Source organism: Phascolarctos cinereus, unplaced genomic scaffold (genome assembly GCF_003287225.1).
Source record: "Phascolarctos cinereus isolate Bilbo 61053 unplaced genomic scaffold, phaCin_HiC Scaffold_7;HRSCAF=346, whole genome shotgun sequence".
Lineage (NCBI taxonomy): Eukaryota > Metazoa > Chordata > Mammalia > Diprotodontia > Phascolarctidae > Phascolarctos > Phascolarctos cinereus.
This window is the reverse complement of record NW_027556180.1, coordinates 45385250-45399859: the sequence shown is the minus strand read 5'-3', so window position 1 is coordinate 45399859 and position 14610 is coordinate 45385250. Positions and strand designations below refer to the sequence as shown.

The following is a 14610-nucleotide window of genomic DNA, read 5'->3' as shown; positions in this document are numbered from 1 at the left end:
AGGTGGTTTTGGAGAATGGCCTCAATTTTTTTTAGTGAAATAGGAGGCAAGGTTTTCTGCTGAGAGGGTCAGAGAAGGGGGAATCTTGAGCAGTGTGAGGAGGAATGCAATGATTTTAAAAATCTGATATGGAGAGTGAGGTATTGAGTTGATTAAGGAGGTTTAAAAGGATTGCCTTGCTGTGCAAGTTGAGATTACATAACATAAAGTTGAAATACAGCTAGTCTTCACAGTCTTGATACATATTCCTGTAAAGATGCAATCATTGTGTTCTTTGGTTTTAGCTGTTTTTTCCCCCCTTGTTGCAAGGAGGGGGAGGGTAGAGCTCTTTTGTCTAGAAGAAATCTATCTGAAAATGACTGTGATATAAAAATAAAAGGCATCAAGAAAACTAATTTTTAAAAAAAATAATTAAAAATAAAGAAACCATCAGTAAGACATTAACAAAAAAAGGAAAAAAGGAAGATATAATCAAGTAATTGTAAAAATATAAACTGATCCAGAGAATAGAATATAAAATTGTAATGGAAGCCAAGTAATTGGAACAGCACGTTGCAGTTGGACCTTATGTTATTGAATTAAGTGGAAAATGAGATTAAAATGTAGACCTCTAAGTAAAAGGGTCTTTGTGGTTGCATCCTGCTGTGTGTTACAGTATTGTCAGTCTGGGTCAAGATATCTATGACAACTGCCAAGAAACAAAAGAGTGGACATTGAGGCCAGAAAAATTTACATCCAAAGACTGTATATAAAACATCACACAGACATCTCTAACCAGATATTGGATATAACATTTACAGCTGAACACCAGACAAAGTAAGAATGGGGCATTAATTAGCAGAGAGATTTTCAAAAGAAGGTGTCACGTGTATTGCCTCAGGCCCAGCTGGTAAGAGGAGACCTCTCCCTAGTTTTACTCTGTGTAACACCTTTTTTCACTCAAATCCTGATTCTCACAAATTATTGGGTTCTATATGGGGTTATCTTCCTTCCTTCCTTCCTTCCTTCCTTCCTTCCTTCCTTCCTTCCTTCCTTCCTTCCTTCCTTCCTTCCTTCCTTCCTTCCTTCCTTCCTTCCTTCCTTCCTTCCTTCCTTCCTTCCTTCCTTCCTTCCTTTCTCTCTCTCTCTCTCTCTCTCTCTCTCTCTCTCTCTCTCTCTCTCTCTCTCTTTCTTTCTTTCTGTGAGGCAATAGGGGTTAAATTACATGGGGCAATTTTGAAAATGAAAACCTTCATTGAATGGAACCCCATCCCAGCTCAGTTGAGAACCTCCAAAATCATCTGAACTCAGTTTGTCCCTTAGTAGAAGATGAGATTAAAAAGCATACATTTTTAAAAGGAGGCATTACAAGATTGGAGAAAGGTAACCCTCCTACTTTCAGAAAAGGTGAAGAATATAAATAGAGGCCAGGGGGCTTTATATCTACTCCTGGAAAGATTCCAGAACAGATTATCAAAAGGGAAGTGGTGGTCAATATGAGCCAGCATGACTTCATTATAAACAAATCAGGCCAGATTAAATTAATTTCCTTTTTTTTTTGCACAGAATTTTTTTAAATTGGGCAGAATGAAGAGATGTCATTGATAAAATAATCATTATAATAAAGTGTCCTGTAAATGGTAGTGGCTTCCATATGAGAGAAAAGCCCTTGGAAACAACTGGATCTCAGAAAAGTGAGCTTCTTTTTCAGGGGAAAGCAGACAAATTTCTACACAAGACAAGCTTTCCTCTCCAGGCTGCTTAAGTCAGTTGCTTGCTATTCATGGTGAGGCCTCTTTTCTGCCATCATCCTAGTATTTCCACAGATAGGTTCCAGGCTTTGGGTAGTTAGAGTGGAAAGATAAGACACTTGTTTCAGCTAATTTCCTTTTTTTCTTTCAGGATTACTAAACTACCAAAGTCAGGAAACCTGATAGACATAGCGTGCCTGGCTTTTAGCAAGGCGTTTGGCAAAGTCTTTAGCAATGTTTGTATAGACAAAATGAGGAGATGTGGACCAAATGATAGTTAAGTAGATTTAGAATAGGTTAAATGATGGAACCCAAAGGGTGTTGATTAAGGAAATTAAATTCAACTTGTAGGGAAATCTCTAGTGGAGTATGTAGGCCTCTGTCCTTGGTCCTGTTCTGTTTAACAATTTTTGTTTTTTAGAAAATCGTTACTTCAGTGCCAGTGAAATAAAGCTGGGAGAGATGATTAACCCACCATGTACCAGAATAATGATGCAAAAAGATCTAAAAAGTTTGGAATGATGGGATAAATATGATAAAATGAAATGCACTTATTTCAGTAAAGCAACAATGCACAATTTCATTGATGGAGGTATTTCTGCTATGGATACAGATAGCAGCTCTTCTATGTTTTATTTAGTGCACAGTCTTCACAAATTGCTGGGACCTCCCCCCACAAAAAATTATTGCCAGGTGGGCAAGTCTCTGGCAATAAGCCTGTCCATATTTAACTAGTCTAGTCATAAGGCAACAGCCATACGTACAATCCCTTGTGGAGACAGTAATTGAAGCCTTTCCATTTCAGTGGCACCTGACAAAATTTATTCTCCACTGACATCACCTTTGAAAACCCAGCCACTTGCAGGCTACAACGAAGTCCTGGACTAGGACTTGAAGTAGAGAGTTATTATATGGAATAGGAACACAAAGTTCTACATTTGGTTTCAAAAAATCAGTTGCACACATACAGGGAGGAAGGGAGGGACATGGCCAGAGAATACATAGTAGGTAAAAGACGCAAAAGCTCAGAGATTGCTAAGAAAAAGAAAAAAAGGGGGGAAAAGCTAGTTTCAAATTAAGAAGCATTACCAGAATCTAGGAGTTGTAACAAATATACGAAGGAATTAGATCTGATCAATGGAAAGGGCTGACTTAATAGTCAGAGAGATCCCCATTATCCTGGAGGTGATAAGGAGCCAATGGTGTTTATTGAGTGAGGGTGGGGTGTTATCTGATCAAATTCAAATGTTAGAAAGATCAATGTAACAGCTAAGTGGAAGATGTAAGTGGAAGATGGATTGGAATGGGGAGGGAGAGTCTGGAAGTAGGGAGACCAACCAGTAAACTATTGCAATAGTCTGGGTATGATGAGATGTGGGCCAGCACCAGGATGGTACCTGTGTCAGAGGACAGAAAGGGCATGTGTGTGTGTGTGTGTGTGGTGTGTGTGTGTGTGTGTGTGTGTGAGAGAGAGAGAGAGAGAGAGAGAGAGAGAGAGAGAGAGAGAGAGAGAGAGAGAGGTTATGAAATTAGAATGGCAAGAGATTGGACATGAGGAGGTGTGGTGAGAGAGAATGAAGAGTCAAGGATGACACCTAGGTTGCAACCCTGGTTGACTGGGGGGAGGGTGCTGCCCTCAACAGTAATGGGGAAGTTAGAAAGAAGAGAAGGCTTGGGGGGAAATACAATGAGTTCAGTATCAGACATACTGAGTTTAAGATGTCTCTGGGACATCTAGCTCCAGATGGCCAATAGACTATTGGAGATACAAATCTAGAGGTTAGGAGAGATGTCAGGGGTAGAAGATGTAGATCTGAGAATCATCACATAGAGATAATAATCAGATTCCTGGGAGGTAATGAGATCACCAAACAAAATAGCATAGAGGGAGAAGAGAAAAGGGCCTAAGGAGAGAGCATTTGGGAATACCTAAGATTAGTGAGTGTGACCTGACTAAAGACCCAACAAAGGAGTTTTTCAATTGTAGAATTCTATGATTATATGATTTTGTAGTAAGTGTAGCAATTTCTTTGATAGTGGTAAGGAGAGCAAAGCTTATCTCCACCTTGCCCTTTAAAATTAATTTCAATTGATATTTTTCATTTTTATATCTACCTACATTTTCCAATATATCTTCCTCAGTCCCTCCCAGACAGCTAATCCTTATAATAAATAATAAAAAAAGAGGAGGAAAAATAAGCTAGTCTATCAAAAACCAAAGAATGAATGAAAAAAACTGACACCATATGCAGTGTTCCAGAGTCATAATCCCTCACCTCTACAAAGTAGCAGGGAGAGGTGCCTTTGCATGTCTCTTCTTTGGGGCAAAGCTTGGTTATGATAATTTTTCAGCATTCAGTTATAGTTGTTTTGTTGTTCTTTCCATTTACATTGCTGTAGTATTTATATTAGTTTTTTGGTTCTGCTTACTTCACTTCACATCAGTTCATATAAGTCTTCCCATGCTTCACCATATTCATTATTTCTTGTAACCCAATCATATTCCATTACATTCATATAATACAATGTGCTGTAATATAATACAACCACCATTCTCTAACTGATGGTTATCTACTTTGTTTCCAATTCTTTGATACTATAAAAAGAAGTGTTACTATCTTTTGGTATATGTGAAGGCCTTTCTTTCGTCTTCGACTTCCTTATGACATATGTCTAGCAGTGAAATCTCTAGTTCAAAGGATATGAACTTTTCTGCTACTTTCTTTGTAAAATCCCAAACTGCTTTCCAGAATAGTTGCAGAATAATTCATAGCTCCATCAACAGTGCATCAATGTGCCTATATTTCAATAATCCTCTCCACATTGGGTATTCCCCTCTTTTGTTATCTTTGCCAATTTTCTAGGTGCACAGTGAAAGCTGAAGGTTGTTTAGATATTCACTTCTCTCATTATTAATTACTTAGAACATTCTTTCACATGGTGAATAAGAATTCAGAATTCTTCTGACCGCCCAGCCCTTTTTCAGTCTTTTTAGTTGGTTTGTAGGGCAACCATGGGCATTGGTGGGGGTGGGGATGGGAAGGAATGTGATGACTCTGGTTCCACCCAGCTTGTTTGCAGTTTTCCTAATGGAGTCCCCAGCATGATTTAAAAGGGATATAGCGTCATACCCCAGAGATATGACAGGAGTTAAAAGGAATTTCAGACCATAATTCATATAATGACTTAGAATGAAAGATCATACTCAGAAAGAGAAAAGGAAACCAAAGAGTAGGGTTTCTCTAGCCATGGGATCTTTGTGAAACTGGCTGGGATCTTTATACAAAAGAACTCATTGTTTTGGGGGGGGGGCAGCATTGTCAGATCTCTTTGAAACTGATCATTATATTTTTCTATATTAAGAATAACAAATGCTGCCAATGTGGAAAACTAGGCATGCCATTATACTGATTGTGGAGCCATAATTGATGTCATCTTTCTGGAAAGCAATGAGACCGTACAACAAGGGGATGGCTATAAGTAACAATTTGATTTACTGTTTCACTCATTATCTTGACTTAAGGAAGTGATGGAGACAATGTTAATAATGAAGATTAAACTTAAAACATGTCCCGGGTACTTTTTACTTTTGAGAGCTGGTTGTTCAACATTTCCCAGCACAGACCTCCTAGCTCATTTTGAGAATGAGCAATCTTTCATGTCAGTCTTCTCCTTGTAGAAATCAGCATGCTTTCTTCCTATGACTGATTGCTTCGGAAATAAATAAACCTGGAAGGCATTTCAGATAAATGAAAGCTAAATAATTTTTTTTTTGCAGAACGAAGAACTAGGCATTAATCTTTTTCTGATAGTCTCAGGTCTTCCACTTGACCTTTGATGATTTTAGTTAAAATCCTGTTAGTCTAGAAACAATGTAATAGTAAAAATGCATCACTCAAGCATATAAGGTCTGTCTACTTTGTGTCTATTGTGTTTAGAGACATCACAGGATCACATAGGATGACAGAGCTAGAGCTGGAATGGACCATCACCATATTTTACAAATGAAGAAACTGAGGCCCAGAGAGGTTAAGTGCCTTATCTTTGGTCACAAAGGCAGTAAGCATAAAAAATGGGATTTGAACCCAGGTCCTTTGACTCCCAAACCATTGCCCTTTCCGCTGTACCCTAAGATTGAAAGGATACTGGTGTTTTATCTACTGGTATGAATGAATACTCTAAGAAATCCAGTCACTTACGGCTCATTTTTTTCTCACAGTGGTCCTGAAGCCAACTCATTTCTGTCTGCAATGCTACATCAGTTCCACGTTTTGTTGACATTGGTGTAATGATCTCTTCCCTGAAGTTCAGACAAAAGATTACAATTATGAATATAAGTGAAATGATCTACCCAAGGTCACATAGGCAATTAGCATCAGAGATGAGATTTGAATTCAGATCCTCTGTATCATAGCATCAGAAAGGTTACTGGTATTTCTTCTACTGGTGTGAAAAAACAATCTAAGAGCCATTCCTTGAGAAACTCATGTTTACATAGGAATCATCTAAACAAGAGGATTGTTTAATACCAAAACAGTACTTGTCCGTAGAAATGATAGCATTGATTTTCTGTAAGAAAAAAAAATCGTCTTCTATCCTTACCTCCCTACCATAGTTGAAGTATTCATATACGACGCTTGGTTCTAAATCTGGATTGCTAACTTAAAATAACGGTGATGGCCACCAAAAGAGCTAACATGATGTTAGACTGCCTTAAGACAGGCACAGAGTCCAGGAATAAGGGGGTGCTGTGGTAGCCCCATCAGACCACCCCTGGAGTGCTGTCTTCTGTTTGCAGCGCCCTGTTTGAGGAAAGATATCGCTATGCTGGAAAACATCAAGGAGGTGACCAGGATAGTGAAAAGTCTTAGTTCATGCCATCTGAGGATTGGTTGAAGGAACTGGACGTGTTTATCAATCAATAAGCATACTTTAAGCACCTACTATATTCCAGGTCCTGTATTAGACGCTAGGGATACAAATATCCAGAATGAAACATTCTCTACTCTCAGGCAAAGAAGAGAAGTCTTTAGGGGATATGATAGTTACCTTTAGGCGTTTGAAGAACTAGCTGTAGAGGGAATAGGTATGTTCTGCTTGGCCCCAGAGGGGTGAATTAGGGGCAAGGTATGGAAGCTACAAAGAAGCAGTTTAGGCTTCAAATTCCCAGTAATTAGAGCTATCCAAAAATTGAGTGAGCTGGAGTTAGTGGGTTCCTCCATTCATCAGAGAGGTAACAGAGGAACTTTTTTTAGGTATAGGTTACACTAAATGGTTACTGAGGTCCCTAACAACTATAGAATTCTGTGATCTATATGGGAAAAAATGCATCATATTAGTTTTTCAATGTCAAAAAAAATCATGCTTCATTCTGGGGCCAACATTTTAGGCTGGAAAAATCCAGAGAAAGCAACCATGATGGTGAAGTGTCTTGAGTTTGTGGCATATGCAGGAAGAGAAGATGTTTATCAACAACTCAAAAAACATATACAATATTAACTATCCATGATGTGGCAGGTGTTATTCTAGGCATTAGAGATACAAAAAGGATGAACGGAAGATTCTCTACTTTCCTGCAGAGAAGAAATGGCTTGGGTTATACATCTTTTCATCTAGAAAATGAAGGTGCTGGATTACATGAAGTCTAAGTTTCCTTCTGGCTCTAAATCCTAAGCTATTATTTCCACAAATTAAAAATAAAATAAATTTCAAAAAAAGAAAATGTGAAGAAACAAATAAATAAATGGTTAAATGAAATATTAGAAATCTGAGGTTCAGCATAGAGGTCAATTAACAAATTTAGCATCAAATCCGATTTTTTTTTTGTTCAAACCAACAATTTTTATCTTGCCGTTAACCATCAAGTTGTAAAAATGAAAAAAAAACCCTTTTTTTTTTCTGTATGGTTCTTGAATGATTTGGTAGGTCAAATTCACCAGAGATTGATTCACAGTCTCTTCCTGAAAATGAGCATCCATTGATCACAGATGTTTCCTTGACTCCTTCCACCTCTCGTAGCTTCCTCTTCATAAATGACCACATCCTCATAATTTATGAATGACTGGCTTGACTTCTGTATTTGTATTTCAAATCAATGTTTTCCTTTTCAGGAGCATCTCATGATCTTTATTTCTTCAACTACCTTTCTGGTCTTTCTGCCCTCTACCACTTTTTTTTTTTGTCAAGGCAATCTAGGTTAAGTGACTTGCCCAGGGTCACACAACTAGTATGTGTCAAGTATCTGAGGCCACATTTGAAGTCAGGACCTCCTGACTCCAGGGCTGGTGCTCTATGCACTGCACCACCTAGCTGCTCCCTTCTACCACTTTCTATCCGTTCTCTACCATGTGTTGCAAAAGATTCCCCGTCCCTCCCCAGGAGATTATTTTGTGCAGAAGGACACATACAAGTGGGGAATGACTAGGTAAGGCTCCTTGTCCAAAGGGGACACAGGTCACTTCATAGATCACTTCACTTCCAGAGCCACAATTAGAACTACACAAGGCAGGCAGGTGCTTACGATGCACAATGCCTTGTTAATGCTTAATAAAAATTTGTTGAATTGAGTTGAACATGCAGGGAGATACAACAAGGTAAACATTATTTTTCTGAATATGCATATTTCAATGTCAGAAAATTCTGTTTTCCATGGCACAAGGGCATTTATTTTGTAATTTAATAAGTATGTGGTGGTGGTGAGGTACTATATCATAGTGAGGGCTCAAAGTCTTCAGGGTATTGAAACTTGCCGAAGGCCCCCAGATGCCTTATTCCAGGTATGCTTACTTCCCAGTTAGGGAATTGTTGTTGTTGTGTCTTTTCTTCTCGAAAAGGACCAGTGACATCAGGAGGGTGATGTCTTGACTTGCAAGTGAATCACACTTAAGTGAGGCAGAGCTATGCAAAGTCATCAGCCTCACTCCCTCCTCCAGAGTCATTGGAGTCCAATGGCAAGATTTAGGTCAGGACAACTGGTGATGGCTCAGGATGGAGTGGAAGACCTTGACTTTTTAAAGCTAAGGCCTTTCCCAGATCTCAGTTTGTCTGAGGCACTGCCCATTCAGTAGTTAATGGCTAGGTAAGAATTGAGGCAAAAGATAGACTAGCTTGCCTTCTCAAAAGGATCTATCTGGGAGGGGAAGATCCTCAGCAATCAATAAATTGAAGAGAAAAATGAGCAGCACATACCATGGAGCCATGGTTTGGGCTAGCATATTAGAGGTCAAATAGATGTTAAGGGGAGGCCGTTGGTGCACAGAACCGCCAGGTGCCTTGAGGCCAGCTACCTCATCTTTTGTCACTTTGGGTTGAGGAGCTGGTGCCAAATGTGAGTTCAGACTGGCCCTGGAGACCTGGTGGCTAGGCATGTGCTGACCCACAGCCTGTTTTCATCTTCTCTACTTTCTCCATCATTAGCTCCCAGATGTGTAGACAGAGAAGCTGGAAGGACGCACTGGTCTACTTTTCCCTCTCTCTCCCTTTGATATCCTACCCTTGGTTGTAACAATCCTAGATGGTGAGGTTCTTCCAAGTTGACATCTACTGAATTGAAAATCTCTTCCCCCTGCTCCTTCTTTCCACTCAATCATTGCTGACCATCTTAACCTTCCCCTTCCCCAGATCCTTCTCTGTCCTTCCCTTTCCATATGCCCTCTGAAATCCCCACATTATTTATCCTGAATCATTTCCTCTCCCATATTTTCTATTTTCTGGATCTCAAGGAATCCTTGTTCCCCCCCCCAGAAGATACAGAATTTCTAGCCATCATCTTTCCTGAAGATTGTTCCTTCTTGCTAACCATACTGACACACCAGGCTAGGAGAACGAATGGACATACAGCTTGCTTCCTAATGCCAGAATTACACCTTCCTTCTGCTGCCAGCACCCTGCAACTTCCTCATCTTTGAGGTTCAGAGCATCCCTCTATAGTAGCAGTTCTCAAAGCGTGGTTCAGTGACCCTTGGGAATGTTTGTTCTTGTGGTTTTTTTTGGGGGGGGTCCAACAAGTCAAAACTATTTTCATAATAATACTTAAATATTCTAATTTCTAACATGGTAAACATCAAAAGATCTGACCCACATAAACAAAAGCTCTTTGTGGAGGTCTCTAATAATTTTTAAAAGTGTAAATGGGTTCTGAGAGCCCAAAGATTGAGAATCACTGTTCTGTATCACCCAGCTGTTGCTGTAATACAGCAGCCTTTGACACCTCATCCTCCTCTTTCCTCATCCTCAGTGCCTGACTCAGTCTTTCTCTTTTCCCCATCTCTAAGACTTCATTAGACATGTGGATATCCCCTCAAACATCTTGGCATCTTGATTCACAGATGACCACCTGCCAGAAGCAACCTGTTTCCTTTAAATTGCTATGACTTTACTGCCTAAACTGCTTAGGTGACATTTAGATGCACTTGTGTGTATTATAATCATGTACATATTTGTCTTCTCTACCCCAGCTAGACTATAAGCTATTGGAGGGGCCAAAATATAACTTATTCTTTGGATTTCTTCCCCATAGTGATTCTTACATTGTATATGTTCTGTAAATAATTTACCAAATGAATTTTTAAAATTACAGTTTGTCTTAGTGTACTTACCCACACCCTGCATTTTACTATCTAGCTAAAAATGAAATGAGGACTTATGTTGTTTGTTTTCTTACCCAACTGAATCCTGGAAGGAAGGTGAAGATTCTCTCCTAAATGTACTGAGTGCCCTGGGAATACCGCCATCTGTGGAATGAAATTTACTTTAAATTCTGGAGGGGGGCCCCTCCTCCTCCCCCTTGAAGAAGCATCATCTATCTTTGTAGGACAGGTGCAAGGACAACCACCCATGACTAGGATAGAGTTAGAGAATGAGAAAGCTGGGTCCTAGGCTAAGTACAAGTATGATTTTGTTAAAAAAAAAGTGTTTGGCTACAACACCATTGGTCAGTAGAGCATCTTCATGAGGTCATTCTTTTCCGAATCAAGAAAATGCACTTTTTGGAGGGGGTGGAGGATTTGTACATGAGCCAAACTGAAAGCAAGGGTAATAAAAATATGCTATCTCATATTTGTGTAGTGAGTTACTGGAGAGAGGCAATATGTCATATAGAGTAGAAAAAAAACTCATTGGACTTGTTAATAGAGATAGTGTTTGAATCCTGCCTCCTACCAGCTTCTTACCATCTGAATGACATTAGGAAAGTCACTTAATCTCTCTGGGCCTCAGTTTCCTCACCTATAAAATGGGGATAGTACATACCTTACAGGATTGTTGTGAAGATTAAATGTGATAATATATGTAAAATGTTCAGCAAACCTTAAATCACCTCATCAGGGGTTCTCAACATGGAGTCTATGGGGAGTGGACACATTTCTGGGGGTATATGAACTTGTATGGAAAAAATTACATCCTTATTTTGACTAACTTTTGGTTTTCTTTGAAATCTCTATATGTTTTAATCTATGCTCTTAAAAAGATAATTTTGAGAAGGGGCTTCACGAGATTGCCAAAGGGATCCATGAAACACTAGTTAAGGACCCCTGCTCTAGAAAATGTAAATTATTGTTAGACAGACCCTTTATGGTTTACAAAAGCTTTCATACACATTGTCTTTTCTGACCTCCCCAAAAACTCTGTTGGGGAGGCAGAGAAAGGATTATTGTCCCCATTTTACTGCTGAAGTAGCTGAGGTTCAGAGAGGTTAATGATTGGGAAAAAAAATGAATTGTAAAGCTAACCCCTCTATTGAGTTTGGAAAGATTGTTGTTCACTCATTCAGTTGTATCTGACTCTTCTTGATCCCATTTGGGGTTTTCTTGGCAAAGATACTGCATTGGTTTGCCGTTTCCTACTCCAGCTCGTTTTATTGATGAGGAAACTGAGGCAAACAGCCTTCAAGTGACTTGTCCAGGGTTACATAGCTAGGAAGTGTCTGAAGCCAGACTGAAATTCAGGAAGATGAGTCTTCCTAACTTCTTTGGAAAGACGACAAATATTCAAAATAAGATATTCCCCTCCCCCCACCATGCCACTTGCACTCCCTCAAATTCTCCCCACCCTCCAACTGAGTGGAAGGCTTCTTTTGAACAGTTTCACAGGATGAGAGATTTGGAACTAGAAAGAATCTTAGAGCTCATCTAGTTCAACTCTTATCTCACGTGCAGTGAAAACAATGCTAGAGGAAGGAAGTCATTTGCCCACATTACACAGATAGTAATTGGCCCAGAAATTTCAGGTCTTCTAACTTCAGAACCAGAACACCTTATCATGGGTCCTTCTCTGCTTCCCCTAGGTGGTAAGTGTTTCCCCAAAGACAAACTAGAGAATGACAAACTGCAATATAAATAATAGGAAGAGGCAACAGGTTTGTAGTGGATAGAGTTGGGACTGGGTTCACCTTTGGCCCATGTTAGCTGTGTGACTTTGGTCAAGTGCCCCAGGGCAGCTCTAAGTCTCTACACATCACAGATCAATGCACAGATCTGCATTGGTAGAGAGAGTTCCCTCAGGGAAGTTAGCTGCACAGCTAGGTGTAAAACTAAACAAAAGCAGTAATAGCATCCTGAACTGAAAGGGCAAACTTAGAGATCCCCTAAATCCAATCCCTTGGAAGAACCAGGCCCAGAGAGGGGTGGAGGTTTGCTCAGTCACAGGCCAGTGACAGAAGTCAATCAGAGCCCAGGTCACCAAACTAGCTGCTCTTTCCACACTAAGCGCCTCTGGGCTTAGAAGTCTAAAGGGAGTAGGGGAGGGCGGCGGGGAGAAGGCGGTGCATGGCTGGCGGGAGAGCCGCAGAAGCCCTGCACCCCAGGGGTGGAGACGCGGGTACTTCTCTGTATGGGAGATTTCTCGGACGTCTGACTGGTGTCATGGGCTGTTTGGCTGCCTCGGCTGCTGCTGGGGCTGCTGCTGCTGAAGCTGCTCGCGGGGCTCAGGTTGGTGTCAGAGAGCACCAACGAGCTCTTGTCAGAGCCGGAGTTGGCCATGGTCCGGCAGTGCGGGGCTGGCTCTGGAGGAGCGCGGGGTAGGTGGGTGCTCAGGCACTGGGGCTGCGGGCGGGGCGCGAGCTCCAGGGGCGAGAACACGCAGCGGGGGCTGGGCCCGCCTTGCGAGGAGCGCAGAGCGTCCACGAGTGTTGTGCGTTCCGTGTCCAAGGGCAACTGCCCGGCCGGGAGCAGAGGGAGGGCCTTGTTTGGAACGCTCCCTGGACCGAAAGGGCCTGGCCCCCCTTCTCTGAACTTGACCTTCTACTGGCTCTCTTTGCTCCCCTCCATCTGGGGCTCACGTGCAACCTTCTCGTGCCCTGTGGTAACTGAGGATGCACAGGCCTTTTGGTGAAGCCTTTGGCCCTCCGAACACTCACGTTCCTTTTCCAGCCTTGCTCCTCTAGCCTGCTGGGCCTAGGAGAAAGGAAGACCGAGGGGATGGAGCCAGCTGTGCCAAACAGCTGACAATCAAAGGACCAGGTTAGAGTCCGAGGGACCTTAAGAGATGCTCTAGTCCAGCCCAATGCCTACATTTCTACAAAACACAGCAGAAATAATTTGTCCAAGGTCACACAGCTAGTAAGTGGTAGAGCCAAGTCACTTTAATTGAAATCTAATCCCTTAAAAATTTAGTTTTTTAAAAATTTTTTAAAAGTTAACAAACATCTATGTTCTTTCCCTCCCATCATTCCTTCCCCCCCACTATGTCTTCTCCGACTCCCCTTCCCCAAAGACTTAAGAGACCTTTTTCCATTCACAAGACCCACCAGTCCTTGGGCAGATAAATAAACATCCAGACACCAATATCTACAGAATTAGATGAACAGCCCTGAGAAGGGCTTGGCAAGCCCTCATACCAGATGTGCTAATCCTCCCTGAACACCCCTGTACACATCTTTGGTGATCAGCTTTGACACAGTTCTTACCCTTGGGCTCCAAGAAGCTGTAGCATGCACAGTGGCCACACCCTGGCAAAACCATCGCAACAGATAGGCTAAACCAGGTTGAGGGTAACCCATGGGCCCTAAACCTGTCCATGAGTTAGGGGGATGTGAAGATTTCCTCCAAGTGAGTGAAGACTTCTGGTGGAATGGGTGAATGAGAACAGTTTGTTTCAACGGCCGCTAAGGCAGCTGAAGCAGGCACAATGGAGCACTTAGAACTTGGTCAGGCATCAAAGAGGCCAAGGTCATCTACTGCGTCCTGGGCCATCACCAGTTGTCTTGACTTTTGTCCTCCCACTGGACTTTGATGACTCTGGAAGAGAGAGTGAGGCTGATGACTTTGGGCAGCTCTGCCTTACTTTAATCCAATCCACACTTAAGTCATGACATCACCCTGAGATGTCATTGGCCCTCTTGGAAAATGAAGGACAAGCAAGCATTTATTAAGAGCCCATCGTGTGCCGCACTGTGCTAGGTGCTGAGGATACAAATTTTAAAAAATAAAATAATCCCTACTCTGAAGGAGCTTACATTCTATTGGAGGAGATATTACATACACAAGTGTATATGGAATTAATACCTCCTAAGTTGAAGAATAATAATGATAGCTAGCATTTATATAGTGCTTTAAGGGTTGCAAAACTCTTCATGTATGTTAACTGATTGGATCTTCACAATTATCCTGGAACTTAGGTGCCATTATTACCCTCATTTTACCGATGAGGAAACTGAGGCAGACAGAGGTGATAAGATTTGTCCAGGGTCATAACACAGCAGGAGTCTGAGTCTGGATTTGGACTCAAAGGTAGTTAGGGAGAGAAGTCACTAAGAGTTGGGAGGACCAAGAAAGGAGTTTGTGTAGGAGGCAATGCTAGGGCTGAAAAAGCATTCTCCAAGGCAGAGATGAGGAGGGAGTGAATTTCAGGCATGGAAACAGCCAGTGCAAAGACATTCTAATTC

The 14610-nt window shown here is 41.3% G+C and overlaps 1 protein-coding gene across 1 annotated transcript in view; it reads right to left on the bottom strand.

The window, feature by feature from the left end:
* The window catches only part of ERICH6 (glutamate rich 6), a 42604-nt gene extending 29490 nt beyond the window's left edge, over window positions 1-13114 (bottom strand). Inside the window, exons 1-3 of the mRNA XM_020980881.2 lie at window positions 12550-13114; window positions 10393-10462; window positions 5930-6030 (exon numbers count right to left, since the gene is read on the bottom strand). Coding sequence (XP_020836540.1) covers window positions 5930-6030; window positions 10393-10462; window positions 12550-12706 — 328 coding nt within the window. The 5' untranslated portion in view covers window positions 12707-13114. The remainder of the gene's footprint in view (window positions 1-5929; window positions 6031-10392; window positions 10463-12549) is intronic.
* Window positions 13115-14610: the final 1496 nt, after the last annotated feature.